Here is an 18,282-nt window from a genome sequence, read left to right on the forward strand (position 1 = left end):
CACTGAAGTATAAGCAATAATGTCTTCTGAAAATACCATATTAGACTAGCATGAATTTCCTTGTTAGGACTGGTTTGGTGTTTGTATAGTTGGTGGATCACCATTGCCACCATAATGATGCTGGTTGGCCAAGGAAGTCTTGCTAGTTAAATTAGTTCAGAGGTCTGGTGTGGATACCAACATCTAACATATAACATGGCATGACATAACACCATAACGTAACGTAACATAACATAACATAACATAACATAACATAACATAACATAACATAACATAACATAACATAACTTTGCTGGTGTTTTCAGCAGGTGTATGGAAAATGATGACTGAAGGGTTTTAATGAAATCCTCCTGAGTTCTCACATTTTACGCAGTATTTCTTTCTTTTATACTTTTTTTTTTTAAACTATACATATACATTGACCTCCAAAAGATTTGGAAACAAACTGCACAATCATAGCATTAATTATTTTTGTTTTCCCTCAACAACTTGCAAACAATTAAGAACCGCAGTAATGATTTTTTTTTTTCATAATAATGGCCATGTATTCATGTCAGACAGATGAACAGACTAGATTCCATTGATCTAGGTTTCATAATTGATTAGCAATTTGTATGTGACCTTTAGCTTTACTGATTGATTGTCAGTTATGGGTAGAGTACAACAAACCAGTTAGAGCATAGTTTAGGGTTATATTAGATTATTTGCCTATATTAGCATGCACACAAATGCAGCAGTATTTTACACGCTTAAACAGCAGTTGGGGACAATGCTCTGTTAAAGTCCACTGTCATCAGGGAATTATTCCTGCAATAAATGGCATTAATTCACTTCTAATTTAAGTGATTCAAGTGCAAAGATACTCCCTCTCACACAGTCAGACAGCTTGGCTCAGGTGGCCGGTGCAGTGACCTATGTGTCTGCAGGGAAGAATCATGGGGTTAGAACATGTATGTTTGGAGCATACTGATTCTGTCCTTGTGCATATGCAGTGCACGGCATATTTTTATGCCTCGGGCAGTTTGAAACAGACTGGGTATGAATTTTTTATAGTAATACAATATGATCTAGAGTTATTATGGTGGAGCAATTCTCATGGTGCATATAAGCAGCTTTAGGAATCTGCTAATACCTTGGTTGCATTTTAAAAAGTCCTATAAGGAAAAACTGACTACTGAAGCATTGAGTTCATCTGAAATGGATAAAGGCAGCAGCTATGGAGAAAGGTAAACCCTGTGTTCTTGAGTGCACAGGATGGTGCTGAGAAGGGGTGGCCAGGTTATGACTAGGGGAGACTGGACTGAGAGAGAGAGAGAGAGAGAGAGAGCGAGAGCGCTAGTCTCTGAGCACATTCCAGAGCATGGTCTCTGAGAGGCTGTTCTGTGTCCAGGAGGCCGGCTCTGGGGCTGGAGGTAAAACTGAGAGGCTGTTTTAAAAGAGCAAGGAGGTCGGTCCATGCACACACACTTGAAGTACTGTATATTCGAATACTCTCGTGCACAGAAACAAATACACAGTTGTGGATACGAACTCACACTGCAGAAGTGAGCACATTTACATGTATGATCACATATTGCAAGTCAAGATGGTCTGGTGTGATGTCAGTATGATTTGTAGTGACTCGCACATGTTGTACATAAGTTGAAACATGCAGGATGCAATAATATACAGTGATTTAATAAAAAGACCACTTGTAAAAATGCTTCTGCTTTGCAGTTTATTGCCTTATTTAAAACACAAAGAATGTAGTAATATACTGTGGGGTCCAATGGTCAAAATACAGCTATTCTATGTTATTATATTTTTCCATTAAATATTTAGTATATTATCAGTATGGCAATTTGAGAAAAAAGCCAAATTGGTAATACACACACACACATATATATATATATATATATATATATAGAGAGAGAGAGAGAGAGAGAGAGAGAGAGAGAGAGATAGAGAGAGAGAGAGAGAGAGATAGATAGATAGATAGATAGATAGATAGATAGATAGATAGATAGATATTTAAACCCTTGATTCTAGAAATTTCTATTCCCCATTTTTCGATTTCTGAATAATTTTGTGTGATAAATAATTAAATACCGGTAATGCAAGTTTTTCAGAATCATTAAGGAAACAAGTCAGCACATATCTAATCAGTTTATTGAGTTAAGCAGGATAAACAAAAAACTGTGTGTGTTGGTGCGTTTTGTATCCTGAAAGCATTTTTAAATTAAAGATGCCTTTGATTTCGAAACTAATAGGAGGCTGAAAGACGAGAGGAGATTCAAACCCCTGATTATTCACTGACAACCACATCAAACATTTAACTCTCTCTGGTGTTTTCATTTGTTATCGGGGCTTTCAGGCACAGACTGGACTGTCTTTTATCAGCACAATTTGATAGAATTTTCACGAGGCTGAAAATGTGTTGCTTAACTTTGAGGAGAAGGAATGTTTGGATGTGAGCTGTGAGTTCTGTGCCTGTTCATAATATGCTGTGACTGTTACCGTATGTTTGACTGAAAGATGACAGTAAATGAGGGGATGAGGGTTGGCTGATAAATAGAGCTTCTGCCCTTCCAAAAAAAACAACAACCTATGATGTCTGATTTATTGTCCAGATTTATTGTCACCTACATTTATGAAAAACTATCAAACCTATCTGTCTGTCATAGTTATTTATAGGTTTAGTCTCTAGATATGTCTTTGATTAGAGCGACTTCAATTTCCCCTTTATTTCTGTCAACAATTATTCTTATTTTTGTTCTCCTGAGGCTGGAATGATTCGAACTGATTCCGATGAGTACTTCATTGAGCCTCTGGAGCGAGGAACACAGGAACACGAGGACACGGGAAGAGTGCATGTGGTGTACCGGAGGTCTGCAGTATTGAAAGTGCCTTCCGACATCTCCTTGGATTACCAGCTGATTGGTACGTAACACTGGATTATTGAAGTCTTGTGTGCATCAGTTTATTCTAGCCTTATCCCATTTCCTGTGTTTGCCTTAGCCTTAGGATTTTCCATAGCCTTTTATTGTAAATCATTTAATGATGTTTTATTTGAAATCAGCCAAGGAACCACTGAACCATTGTTGCAGTTGACTGATGATTGATAACTTGACTTGCTGTACTAAAATATCTAAAACTGAAATAGAAATTTGTAAAAATGATATAGACAAAAAGTTATAAAAATGACAAACAGAACAAAATTACTAAAACTTTAAATAAAATTAACATTAAATCAGAAAATATAAAAATAAAATAGAATTCAAAATATTATGAAAAACTGTAATAGTATCTCAATGATACTCAATCAACACTGATTTGCAATATAAAAACAATATATTTATAATTGTACTTATATTTATATATTAATAAACCTATTATTATATTATTAGTATGGCAAGTTGAGAGAAAGTTGTTTAAAAGTTGAGAAAGTTGAGAGTTAAAGATATTTTCTTTTTTCATTAGACAGTATATGTTAATTTTACAAAACTAAAACTTTGAATTTCTATTTGATTTTTCTGTATTTTCAGGTCTTAATTTAACCCACTTTGTTGATTAGATCAATATTGTCACACCTGGTTGCCTGTACCACAGTGAGGCTTTAGAGGGCGTTCCTGTGTTTTGTGTTTCTGCCTGTTGTTCTGCTTATGGACTCCATTTTCCATCATGCTGTGTTTTCATTATTGTGTACCTGGATCAGCTGTGTTCCATTTCCTTTTTGGTCCTGTGTTTGTTTATGCCCTGGTCTGCTTTTGTCAGTGTGAGTTGTTGATAAGTGTTATCTCCTGTGTTTCTTGTATTCCTTTCTTGGTTCCGTCATGTATTTGGGATGTATATCTCAATGGATTGTCATTAAAGGACCTTAAACTGCATTTGGACCCGCTGCCTGTTGGCTACTCATTCATAACAAAAACGGAGTCTATAATCGGAACAACAGACAGAAACACTAAACACAGGAACACCCTTTAAAGCCTGACAGTGGTGCAGGCAACCGGGCGTGACAAATATACTATACAATATATATTATGATATTAGTAGAATATTGCATTGCTTTTGTAACTGTTGTAAATAATAACTGACTTAAGTTGCTGACTTGTTTAGTTCTTTAAAAACCTAGTAACATAATTGTGTCTTCTATCACATGAATACAACCTGTCCTGAAATGAATTTAATGCACATGTGCTTTTTTTTGTTGTTGTTGCTTTCCATATGAGTAGTAGTGATATAAAAGTATTTATTTGCACCAGATTTATATTGCCTTTTGCTAAAAGAAATTCAAATGCATCATAGCACTTTTAAGAAATGTAAAGCGTACTAAAGCATACCAGAAAGTCTGACGTCAGACATTCTTTGTAGGTGGGCCTGCCCATTATTGTTGAACAGAATCTTCTCAACCAGATCACACAAACCTTTTTACAAACCACCACCGGGCAACGTGAATGACTGACAGCACTTTCAATTCACAGCCAACTTTTTTTGTTGTTGGAGTAATTTTATAATCACGTTCGAACAGTGGGAAGCTTTGGGAAGTCGAGCTCTTTGTGTGATTATAACCTTTTGAGAGTTCCTCTCAATTCAGTCGCTTCTAAAGAGTCAAGTGCTTGTGTGCAAGTACTAGTTGCCATGGTGATGAAGGTGGGAAACATGCCTTAAGAAGGGATGATTACGCTTTCGTTCCTGTTGCTTAGATAATCACAGTGTGTAATTGATAAGAGGACAAAAGGTTTTCTTAATTTGTACAGTGTACCGTAAATGATTGCCATTATCAAACCTCTTGTGAATGTTTGCGTACAACTTGTAAAGCTTGACGATATTCAGCTGTATGTGAGTGTTCCGTTAAAGACTTATGAATCCATTTGTGGAGACAAACCTCTCTAAAGGTCTTAAAGGGAAAGTTCACCCAGAAATATAAATTTGCTGTTAATTTTCTCAACCTCAGGCTGTCCAAGAAGTAAAGAAGGATTTGAGCTAGAACTGTGGTGCTTGGCGATTTATAAAAAGCAAGTCAATGTCATTTTGAGAGTCAGAATAGCATAAAACAGGCAAGACAAAATGAATACCTGTGGCTCCTGACAATATATTGAGGTCTTATGCAGTGGAACGATTGGTCTGTGCAAGAAACTGAACATTATTTACAGCATTATTACCTGTAATCCATAGACTCAGGCAAATGATCCAGAGGTGTCCGTTCTGCAAACAAATAATTATTTTTGTTGTTGTTTTTATTTTTTAATTTCGACCCAAACCTTTTGAAACAGTTTGTGGCTCAATCAAAGCTCACTTTCAGATGCCTGACAGTCACTCTCGAGTCAAAAAGAAACAAAATACCGCCATATTTGATCCTATGATGATAGTTTTAGTTTAAATAATAAGATTTCCAAACTTAATAATGTTAATGTAATTAATAATGTAAATAATGTTTAGCTTCTTGCACAGAATGATTTGTTTTACCTTAATAGATTGACAGATGTATTAATTTTGTCTTCCTGTACAGTATATGATTTTTGACTCTAAAGTGACAGTAGCCTTTGATTCATATGCTATAAATTAGGACCATAGTTTCAGCTAAAAATCTTATTTACTGTTCTACTGAAGATATCTTGGATGGCCTGAGGGTGAGGAAATTAACAGCAATATTTTAAAGCTCAGTCGGCAGTGTGTTTCACAGCTGTATTTTTAGCACAGTATCGTCTTCATGGGGTTTGGTCTCATGCACATCGGAAATACAAGGATCTAAGAGTAACTGCCTCCCATTCATCCCAGGATGTTGTAGACTCAATTGCATGCCTGCATTCAGCTGTCTTTCAAAAACATCACAAATCGAATTTTGGTGTGGTTGTGAGCTGTCTGAGATGTCGAAGAGAGGAGAGAATGATGCTGAGTTACATAGCCTTATGGTGCTGTTTGCAGCCATGCGTTATTTGAGCTCCTTCCATGGTACATAGGTAAGGGCCTCTGCTCGCCCTCCTGACTAAAAGAGAAGTTATCCTTCATTAAGTGAATGTGTCTAGAGCTCTAAGAAAAGACCAAAGTATCGATCAGGTTACATTTGCAAGTGTGTACTGTTAAGTGTCTTTCCTGTCCCGCGGTAAAGCATGGTTATGGCACTACCAAGGTCATGGGGTTTGATTCTGTATGTCTTGAATGCAATGTAAAGCACTTTGGATAAATGAGTATGCCTGGTGCTTAAATGTAAGTGGGTTTGTTGCACCCTAGAAAATTACACAAATTATCATTCTTTACCTGTGGAGAAAAATGGTAGAATTTATGTAAGGTAAACAATATACAGATACTTGGTTTGTATTTTATGTATGTAATTATATATGCCTACAGTATATATTATATTTTAAAATTGTATTGCATACCTGCATATTTACCATGCATACTCTTTCTTCTTTTTGAAGAGCATCAGCTCCCACTCGAAATATTGTTCTTGTAAATATTTTCCATCATTTCAGTATTACATTTTTTTTTTTCAGTAATGAGTCTGCATGAAAATCACAACAAAGTGCAACCGTACAGTGTTTGGCAGTAGTCAAAAAGATTTACACACTGATTTTGAATCGATTTCTTCTCAGAGATGTGTATTCGGATGGCACAGTTCATAACGAGATTAGCAACAGGCCGTCCCTCTCTCAGTTGACATAATCCAGGCCATGCTGTTTTATTCAGTCAAACTCATTCTGTGATACTGAGCTCTTCTGACTACACAAGCTACAGAAGTAAATCACCCGAACGATAATTCTTATCTGAGCCGTGCTATACAAACACAGTTTTGGGTGTGAATAATAGTAAGCGTTCCCCAAGGCCACAGAATAGAAAATGTCTCTTAATGTTTTTTTTCTTTTATGCAGATAAATTTCAGCATGTCGAGGATTGAATTAAAAGCGGGTGGAACAACTCCATTATCTTCTTAACACGGTTACCACACAGCTTTATCAACGTGTCTTTGTAGTGTGCAGTGGCTGTAATGGATGATGATAATGGAGCTCCTTAATGACACAGCAACAACGTGAAGCACAGCTGTGAGATTATAACAGACTTGCCACATAGTTCTCGCTTTCTATAACAAATCAGAAGTTTCCAACGTAATTTAGATTCAGTCAGCCTCCAAAGACTCTGAGTCATCTATCTGAAAGGTCATGAGGTCTGGGGGAGCAGATAACATCAGGACATTGATGAACCCATTTAGTGTAAATTGCAGGCCAGGCTGCTGAACACCTACTTTGTTATGGTTGCAGTTCATGTTTCGGTTACTCCTCAGGTGATTTGTCACTGGCCGTAAAGATTGGCTCGAGCCCCTGGAAAGATGAGTTTAACCAAAGGGAATCACAGTCACGGTGGTTGACAGCCTCTGCATACCGTGCTGGGCAAGGCGTCTGTTAGTATGCTGCAGTTTCTAGGCTTTCAAATGAAACATTTTAGATCAAGCGTAGCATCATTTCTGGCAGGTCACGATAGTCAAGATTGCAACAGCTGACTCTGAGCTGATGCATGTCTATGCGACACCTATCATACTCATATAAGGTCCTTCAATATTATCACCAGATTTCACGTTGCTCAGTAGCTAATTACTCACTTCCATCCCATACTCCTCCTCTTGTCAGTCAGGATTCAGCCTTCTGATTCTCTTTTGAATCAGACTAATTTATAAATTGTTACATTGAATTACTGAAAAAGCCTGAATGATATCTGCAGTTCATTTATGTCTGTTCTCTTCTGTTTACCCTGGAGGTTATTGCTGCTCTCTGTGCTCTTATCCATGCTGGGCTGCATGGATGCGCAAGGAGTTCTTGCCCAGAACAGAACCACCAGTCCAAACTATATGCTAATTGTCAGTCATCTTTGACCACAAGTGGTCCTGACAGTAATCAAGAAAGAAGGAAGGGACAAAGAGACTGCGCTACCTATGAGAATCCCTGTCAGATTTGGTCTGGAAAACATAGAGGTGTAGCACTTTTGGCTTTTGAATCCGACCCTACAGCATCTCAAGGGGTTGATCCAGATTTGGTGAATGGAAAATGGTTTATGTTTGAAATGGAGCTCACTGAGATTGAAGGAACTGGGGGAGCCTTCAATACAAACAGCTGAGGAAAATGAATCATCCACTTAGACACATAATCCTTCCGCAATACACTAGTCAGATGATACAAGAAAATGGCAAGCCAATTATAAAAGGTATGACCAACATAGTGAGATAAAGAGAGCTGATATCTGTGGATGACTTTTTGTCAAAAACCGATCATCAATGGTAGTACAACAGTTTTCTACAACATTAATCTTTTTCGCAGATTAAACTCTTCAGATCTGGACTTAATTTTTTTTATTGTCCTTTCTTCATTGCTGTGAAGATATAAGGAAACACTGAGATTTTGACTGTCATAAAACTAAATCCTAATCTGATAAGGATAAACTGACGCAGTTGTAGAATCAAAATTTCAACCAAAAATTGTGAATTGTCACCTCACTCACTCTTATGTTGTTTCAAATCTTTATGATTTATGTGTCAAAACAGTTATTTTAATATAAAATGACAGCTGATGACAAAGAGCACATTTGTGGTCAAAATTGAAACACGATAACAAATTGAGCTTGCTCTTCAAAACTGTTTTACCATTCAAATACTTGAAAATTTAACACATAGCGGTGACTATTTACTAGGTTCTGAATCTTATTGACCATCATCTGTCTCCAGTGCTTCAGACCTTGAATTCACTTAAAGCTGCACAAGCAAGGACAGTTGGCTTTTCTGACACTTTAGAGTTCAGCAGCGTAATGCTATGTGGTTAAGTAGTCTAACACTAAATTGTGAGTAATGACATACCTCAAACAGCCAGTATAAAAGTCCCCTCATCTTCCATTGTGCTGTCAAAGACGTCAACATAAATATTTTTCCCACATCCAAAATAAAAGGCTTTAAAGTTCCCTTTCATTGAACTAAATAGAAAGCTAGCCTCTTTTCCAGCCCACATGATCACAATAAAAACCCACCACTGACACATGAAAACACAAAAGCAAGTCAGATTTGCACCCGCAATTACGAGAAGGAAGTTTTTATAGATGTTTGCATTAGTATAAACAAAGTCATAGGAGATGAGGTCTGGCATCATCTTAAGTCCTATTCAAACAGGATTTTTTGAATAAATCTTAATTTCGTGTGGTGCATTCACACGGGATAACCGAAGCCTGTGATTTTACTTGAATTCACTGACTTATCTCCCGGATACCCGGATATCAAAGCTTTGAGAGTTTTGTTCCATGGTCCAGATTGATTTTTAAAATAGAAATATAGTTTTTTGCACCTTGTCATTTACATTTCACCAGGTCAGAATAAACACTAACCTTAAAACCTTTTCATCTTTCTCTTTCTGCAAATAGTATGGTGTGGAGATATGATGACAGCACCCAAAATACTATCAAACCCTCCAAATTTTTACTTTACAAATTACAGACATGGCCGATTTGCATGGGATTAAGCAGTTGCTGATTAGCAGTCTTTAGCCACCCATGTACAGTTGCCAGATATTTCATTATGATGCTATTGAAAATTTCTTGATCAGGGATCTTGGAAAATTACATGATGATAGCAACGTCTTGTTATTAAGTCAAATTCTTATATTCACAAGGTACTGTAGGATTTTTTTTTTTTGTTTAGAAGCAAGTGAAGGGACTTTTTATGTTCTCACTTATCTAATACTCTAACCACTTTAATAATTAACCCTTACAAATGACTCCTGTCCTTTTATGTTACAAATTAACCAGTACAAAAATGGGCAACCAAATGGATGAGTTAAAGCTGTCATTAAAATACTGTGGAATGAAATAGGGCTTCTAGCATCACTTGATGGCCCTCCATGTGGTAAGATGCAAGTGTCATGTCTAAGAAAATGTCTTTTATGTAAACATGGTTCCCCAAAAGGAACGAGATGCTGCATGGAATGCTTTGGGAATTCTCCATGGCAAGACCACGTTCTGAGCAGGGTGATGTGAGCAACTGAGAAGCATAAAGGCGCATCTGGCAAGCACAGATGTAAGCTTCTGCGGAAGTGAGCACCTGCAGGGAGTATGGCAGTGAGACGCAGCGTCTCGTTCCCTTCAGGAAACCATGGTTACATACATAACCTTGAGGTGTTCCCTGAACTGTTTTGAAAACTTTGGGAACAAGAATACCTATCTGGTTTGTGTCTGGCGAGCACATCAAGCAGAGAGAACTTGGGACCCTGGGATAGATATCAGGTCCAGGCTGTAGAAATGGATGTATGCATGCGCAGAGGACCAGCCTGCCGCTGCACAAACATTTTGAAGGGACACGACCACTGAGTCTATTGTACTCTGACCCCTACATGTGACTGGAGGCCAGTGGACTCATAAGCCAGTGTGATGGTCTCAACCATCCACCGACTCAGGGTTTGCTTGGTCGCTGAAACCCTTTCTCAGAGTAGGCAGAGTAGATTAATTCTTCCCAGGCATTCCCAGGAAGTGAGTAGGACAAAAGACTTGCAGTAAAATGGGACCCAGCCATGAAGTGGGCGCTTTAGGGACATACCTGAGTATTGGGTAAAGGAATGCCCTAGCCATGGACGAACTCCAGGCACAGTACAGAGAGTATACATGACATACTGCCAAGCATGGTGACCCATACTCAGAATTCATGCTCTGCATTTAACCCATCCAAAGTGCACACACACAGCAGTGAACACACACCCGGAGCAGTGAGCAGCCATTTATGCTTCGGCACCCGGGGAGCAGTTGGGGGTTTGGTGCTTTGCTTGGGGGTTTTGCAAGCTTTGGGTAAGCTACTGCAAACTTCAGATATATACTGTTTGGTTTAAAAATCCCCCAAGTTTAATGAGATATGGCACTGATCTTACCTGGGGATCTTAAATTAATTCTTTAATGCTTTAGTTGAAGCAGGAAACTGGAAATCATACCTGATCGCTTCTACTGTACATCATATTGTATGAAGATAATTAATGAATTTGGATTTTGGTTTCCATAATTCTTCCTTCAGTATTGTACTATGAATGATTTTGACCCTCAAGTCAAAGAGAGAATTACATGCTTCCATCAGTTATTCTTGGCTAAAGCCTCCTTTTGTAATGAAATATTAATGTTTAATGATGGGAAATGGGTTCCTCGGCTGAGGAGCTCCTCACATTTATTAAACTAAACGCCACACAATGAATTCTGATAAATGGCTAATGCAAAGTTTAAAAAGGCGATCACATAAATATCAGCCATGGCTCTCATTTAGCAATGTGTACATCTTCTCAAGGAAAATGTGAATATTGGAAAAACCAACAGCTTATTTTGCCAAGCTTGACCTTTTAATCAGAGAGACGGAGAGGTACTGTATGTGCAGACCTCCAGTTCTCCATCAGAGTACCTTTCTTGTCAAAGTACAACTCCAGCAAGTCAACAGGAGAATATTGTGTGTTATGTGTAGTGAATTGGCACAATTATCCTCTCAAGAGAATTGTTCTGTGAAATGAATCATTCAGGCACTGTTCTTTCCATATTCCCTTTAAAAAATAAGTCATAATAGTTGATGCATTTATTCCATGAGCCATTGTTATAATTTTCCTCTAGTCTTGGCTCTGAAGTGTGTCAAGCCGAGGGCAACCTTGAAAGCATTTTACATCATTTGAATGTGTCATTAGAGTTGGGAAGTTACTCTGTCTCTGTTCCATTGAATCACCCATTTGCTATGCCATCTGGCAGTTAAAAAGGACCGTCTGTATTACCATCCCACAATACCCTTCTTCTTTCCTGTCTGTGCAGGGTATGCTGGAATTAGACACTGGCAAATAGACAAAAAATGTTGAATTCTTGGCCTACAGAATGATGTCATAACTGCTGGGTATTTTATTCCATGAGTAATTTATTAACATAAATAAAAGAAAAGAGAGAAATTAGGCAGAGATCATGCCCAGTGACTGGGGTTATCATCCAAGAATGTATTCCACTTGAGATACTGATTGGTATATATTATGTAGAGAGTTACTTTTCATGGCCCACTTGTTAGTTGTAAATGAGTAAAAACCTCCTTCAAGGCACTAATATTATGCATTTATGCTGTTATCAGCTGGTTTACTTTGTGAATGTTAATAGACTCTTTATAATGTTTTTCTTTTTATGTACCGATGTTTATCTTGCGGCTCCTGGTGTCTTTATTATATGTAATGTTTTAATGTTTGTTTTCTAGTAAGAGTTTTATGTTTTAAATGTACCTGACTTATTTATGCTTATTATTAGGTCCTAGCTGCATTTCCGTCAGTGGACACATCTGTTTTTGTTTTGGGGAGACAAAATGTTGTCTGCAAAAGAACTTCATGGCTAGTTTCTCCCTCTGTCTTTGTGTGTGTGTCTGGGGTGTTTACATCTGTGTTGTTAAGAGGTCATCCCCATGGGCCACTCTATGCTGGAAAACAAAGCATAACAGGCAATAGAGTTGTCTCAGTGTCTCTGTGTAGTCATCAGATATGACATATCCCATCATCCTTCAAGCTCCATGCACTCACTGAAACGTAACGGGCAATATTTGTGAAGGATAACACACCACATGAGGTTTTCATCCTCATGAATGAATTATAGACATTCATTCTTCCACTTTCATGGTGTCTTATGCAAGGCTGAGAGAAGGCCTTTGAGAGCTGAACCCAGTAAACAAACTTATATTAAATTCAATTCAATTCAATTCAGTTCAATTCAAGTTTATTTGTATAGCACTTTTTACAATACAAACCACTGCAAAGCAACTTTACAGAAAATTAAGTTTCTACAATATTTAGTAGTAGCGTGGTGAAGGAATTTTCAGAAAAATGTATACAAGATGTAGTCAACCAGACAATGAACACTATTAACAGCAATTATTATGTGATTGCATAGTATGTAGCAATATTTGTTAGTTCTGTATGTTGTTTCAGGGTCAGCATCATCTCTTCTCAGGTGTTCTGGATCCAGACTGAAGCTTTTGTAAATCCTAGTTACCACGGGATGTAAATGCCGTTGGAAAACAGAGAAACAAATAGAGACATAATTAGCATAGCTTCTGTTCCAACAAAGTAAAATGTATTAGTTTAACTAAAACTAAAGAATAATAATGATGCACATTTGATCAGATACAACTGCAGTTACAAAAAAAGCTCTGCCTCCTTTAGTGGACTTTGCTATCCTAGGAACTACCAAAAATCCAGCGTTTTGTGACCTTTTGTGACTGTGATGGATTGTAGCGTGGTACAAGGCTAATTAATTAGTTATATTTACAGCATAATCCACAACAACAACATATATGCAAAACAATTTTGGAGCTTTGAATCTTCGGTAGTAATTAGAGCTGGGTTTTCACAGAAATTTCAAGATTTGATACGATTCTCATGACATCGTTATATAAGACGTTATATTGACGTCTTTGCATGGCTGAAACACTGATTGAGCGATTACAAGAGACAGTATATGGATTGTAAAGTTGTACTCTTTCTTTCTCTGCCCTTCAATTAGGGTTGTCACTTTTGAGAAAAATCTAATTCAAACAGATATCGAATATCATGCAATGTATTCAAATATATTCAAATATCTATATGCCCACCCCCCTCACATTAAAAACAAACACACAATCAAAAAAAAAAACCAAAAAAAAAACACCGTAATGGAGATTCAATCACAAATGTATTAACAGTAACAGTCATAAACAGGACTGTCTGGATTATTTTTTATTTTTTATTTTTTTACTTAATGTTTGAAACAGCAGGTTATCAACTTGCATGAATAGCAGCTTATATGAAGTGCCACTATCCATAGCCCACAACATCAGGCTACATGAATAAAAAAAGATTCAGAACAGGCACAAACAATAATGTGACAACTTAAACAGCAGCTGGAGTAAGGCATATAGCCTAGCCTAATTAATTTCTTAATAATGTATTGGCATTTACCCGTGCATCTGACAAGGTGCTGACCGGTTGTGCATGAAAGTATGCAGTTATGCAGACAGAGTGATGAAGCCAGTCAGTGTATGGGGATGGTTAAGAGGCCATGATGGCCATGAATTTGGCCAGGATGCAGGGTTTACACCCCTTCTCTTTTTCGAAGAACATCCTGGGATTTTTAATGACCACAGAGAGTCAGGACCTTGGTTTAACATCTCATCCGAAAAACTGTGCATTTTTTCAGTATAGTGTCCCCATCACTACAGTGTGGCTTTATGACCCACACAGACCACAGGGTGAGCACCCCCTGCTGGCCTCACTAACCCCTCTTAGAGCATCAACCTAGTTTTCCCAGGATGTCTCCCATCCAGGTACTGACCAGACTCAACCCTGCTTAGCTTCAGTGGGAAACCAGTCTTGGGCTGCAGGGTGATATGGCTTACACTGTCATGGTCCATAAAAGTATGAAAGACATCGTCAAAATAGCCCATCTGCCATCAATGGTTCAACCATAATTCTATGAAGCAACAATAATAGTTTTTGTAAGCAAAGAAAATAAACAATTTGTCAATTTGTCTCCTTGGTGTGTCTCTGCATCGCCGTAGCACTATTTTGGAGAATATCTGCAGAAAGCAAGCAGTGTACACTATTCTGTGTCAGCCACGACACAAGGATATGTTTTATGTTTTAAGTGTATTTATACTTTGATTTGAACAAAAACAGTGCATCCGTGCAGCGTGTCTGAAACAGAAGGACGTGCTGTTGAAGCCAATGCAAAAATTCACAACTTGGCACTGCTCAGCGTTGTCTTTGGAGCAACTTTATCGTTTGGTTTCTGCATAGACTTGCTCATTTGCCTCTCTCATAAACACTACATACGCAAATCGGTGGGCAGGGTTAAACAGGCAGCGTTGTAGAAGCAGGCATTGATCTTCTTCTGTGGAGGTGGTGTTTAGCCACACTATTACATCATAGAGTTGTACATTCCACAAGGTGTTGTTTGGTTTTTATAGTACAGTGACCTCTATTATGTCTATATTTTAGTTTCTCAGTTCATCAAGCCTTTTCATTTCTTAAGAAATTGAAACTGATTCGACAAGAATGCATCCAAATGATTAAAAGTGACAGTAAAACATTTATATTTAACATTTTTATTTCAAATAAATGCACTCATGAAAAAAGAACCACACTTTGTAAAAAAAATCATATTATAGCATATTAGAATTATTTCTGAAGGATCATGTGACACTGAAGACTGGAGTAGGGCTGTGCTGTGACTGTCTATTGTTCATTAATTATGCTGTCAAATTAGACATTTTCAGTTGTAGACTTGTGAGGCCAAAACTACAAATCATACCTCATTATAAAACATGACAGCCCAGGGTTTTCCATGCATTGAAAAGTCTTGAGTTATTGAACAGCCAGAATGAACTTACTAGCCCAGTGTACAGTATGATCCACAGTTGGCCAACTGCATGTATTTTATTAATAGTTTTGAGCATACATTTCATACAGTATTTTTATAGTCATAGACATGTTTGGACATTCTGTTCCTATTGATTCTGAACTACAGAACCATTAATAATAGATATCATAGCTGGCATCAAGTCTCAGTGGGTTAAAGAAAATAGTTTTTCTCTCTTGTCTTAATTGGTTCTGTGAATTTGATAGCTGAAGAGTAGTTTCTGTTTTATCTGATGTCTTATGAGACTTTTCAGCATAATGGATATAAGCTCTTTTGTTAATGCACGAGGACCATTTGAACAAATAGACAAAAATAAGAATTAATTAAGATCACCAGAAGATATTTATGTTCACAATTACAAGTTAAAGCTAACTTGACAGTCTCAAATAAGGCCAACAAGCGTGTTCTTGAAGCCTTCATACAGTAAGCCCCCTGCTGTCGTTCCTCAGCTACTCTCCTTTACAAGAGTTGTATTATGTCCTAACAAAGAGTTAAAGTTGCTCCCAGCACATTAGATCACAGCTAGTGGTGTTATCCATGAGCACCAAGTGGAAGAATTCCACCAAAACTGGCTCCTGCAGCATCTTTTGATCCTGATGCTGTTTGTTATTAGCACACTGTTGCCTGCTTATTGTTCATGCTTCCAGGGAAGGAAAACCACCTTAAACCATGAAAGAAAATGATGGTCATTAATCCTTACACAAGTTTTCTGTGAGGAGACCAGAGGGCCCTATATTTGAAACCGAGACAGAAGAGGAAAAAGCAGTGAAATCCAGTCACACTGCTCTTGTCAGGATATACTGCATTAAAGCATTTTATATCCTTGTTTAAAAATGTAATTGGATTCCTAAGTGGTTTTAGCATGCCCAACTTGTTTAACAAATAACGTCAGAGTAAGCAGATTTCATGATGATAAAGGAAGCTGTCAATTCAGTTAGTTCATTTAGTCCTATTACAAATGCTTTCATCATGACAGCATGTGCAATTTTACATTAATAATAGTATACATGTAATCATGCAAAATTGTGCTTTTATGTATATTAATCTTTTAAGTAGACTTTTGCTCTGGGAGATAAATTGTATTTGATGTTCAGCACTGAAATATGGGGAGGCCATGTGGTAATTGTGTGTAGCATTAAAAGAATGTATAACCAAAGTGTTAAAACTCAAGGTGCTCCGTTCGTTTCTTTGTGTCATCGTTTTAAAAGATGCCATGTTTGCATCCGGTTTCTCCTCCACAGCAGTCTACTGCCTCCTGGGTTTTTATTGTTCAGAGCAAGGCTGGCAAGGCTAACCCACAGTCATGGGTCGATGTTTTACGAGCGAAGAATTGAAATGAGATAAGAGTGGAGGTGAACACAAGCACACACACTCATTTATTTTTTGTCATGGTGGGGACCTTCCTTTAACTTTGGTTGTTGTTATACTGAGGTAATGACATTTTCTGTTCCTTAATCCTAAACCTGAACATGTTTTTTTTTTTTTTTTCAGAAAGACATTTTATTATGTTTTTTAATAAATTTTCCTTTGAGACCTGGTAAAACCTAAATGGAAAAACGTTATTATTTATTAAAGGGGTCCTATTATGCTCCGTTACAATGTCTTGAATTTGTTTTGGGGTTGTACTGGAACATGCTTGTATGCTTGGTGGTTTGAAAAACGCATTATAAGTTGTTTTTTTTTTTTACATAATTTAAATTATTACAATATCTTTCTCCCCATCCTCGCAAAAATGGCTTGATTAGTTCCGGGTTTGATGAAGGCCCGCCTTCCGAAAAAAAAGATGTGATATGATTGGTTAGCTGGCAGCTATTAGCATGTTCTAACCTTGACATCAACCCTCCTGATCCCCCAACCATTCGAATTACTGTAGGCTGTATTTTTTTATTTTTTTTATATATTATAATGAGTCTCTTTGTGATATCACAAAACCCGGAAAACAAACGCTGTATTCCAAACGAGCTGTTCAATGTAGTTCTTGAAAAGGGATTTTTTTTTTTAAACTAAATATCTCCCTTTGGAGTGGACTTTGAGATTTGTATGTTTAAAGATCTTTTTTTATGGTTGTTGCAAACCTTTGTTCATCTTCAGAACACAAATTAAAATATTTTTGATGAAATCCGAGAGCTTTCTGACACTGCATAGACAGCAATGCACTAACTATCAAGGTCTAAAAAAAGGTATTAAAGACATTGTTAAAATAGTCATCACATGGACTGTTTTAACCATGTCCTCACTACCTTTATGGACCTTGAATGTGGTAGTTTGTAGTGGTAGACATACTGTACGCGGTCAGGGCAGTTAGAGTCTCGAGTGTAAAACAAACCCACACATATTATGATTAATATGATTAATCCTATATATTATGATTAAAATGGAATTTTGATTTTGTGATGAAAATTCTCGGTCTGTTATTTTTACCCCCCTGGAGTACTAGCTTATCCCCAACATTTTCTGCAGTAATACATTAGTTCTCCACTGATCTGAGCTAATGAGCTGATTACCTAGTGAGGTAGGGGTCCCGGGAGGATAATATATACTACCACTCTCAAAACCCATTTTAAAGGTCAGGCTATAGGCCTACTGTAGTAGGCTTAAAGGCATTAATTTAACGTACATTCAGTAAAGCAATATGGTGTGCATTTTCCTGTAGTAATTATGAAGAAGTAATTGATTTAAAGTGAATAGATTTCATTCTGGCTAAATGTTTTATTAATAGAGCTTACTCTTTGGTGTGTAGTAATTTGAATTATGGCTGTGTAAATTGCAACTGCTACTATTTCTGTTATTGACCTTTCAATAAAGTTTTGCTATTAAGGGAAGCCTACCACACCATTGATGTGAACTCAGCTATTCATGCCATTTACGTCAGAGGGAGCTATTTCAGGCCCTGTT

At 37.3% G+C, this 18,282-nt stretch overlaps 1 protein-coding gene across 2 annotated transcripts in view; it reads left to right on the plus strand.

Moving 5' to 3' along the window:
- The window catches only part of adamts3 (ADAM metallopeptidase with thrombospondin type 1 motif, 3), a 92,694-nt gene that overhangs the window by 16,639 nt on the left and 57,773 nt on the right, over positions 1-18,282 (plus strand). For both annotated transcript variants that reach the window (XM_026211365.1, XM_026211366.1), the window contains exon 4: positions 2,763-2,919. In XM_026211365.1, coding sequence (XP_026067150.1) covers positions 2,763-2,919 — 157 coding nt within the window. The remainder of the gene's footprint in view (positions 1-2,762; positions 2,920-18,282) is intronic.

This window comes from Carassius auratus, chromosome 30, assembly GCF_003368295.1.
Source record: "Carassius auratus strain Wakin chromosome 30, ASM336829v1, whole genome shotgun sequence".
Lineage (NCBI taxonomy): Eukaryota > Metazoa > Chordata > Actinopteri > Cypriniformes > Cyprinidae > Carassius > Carassius auratus.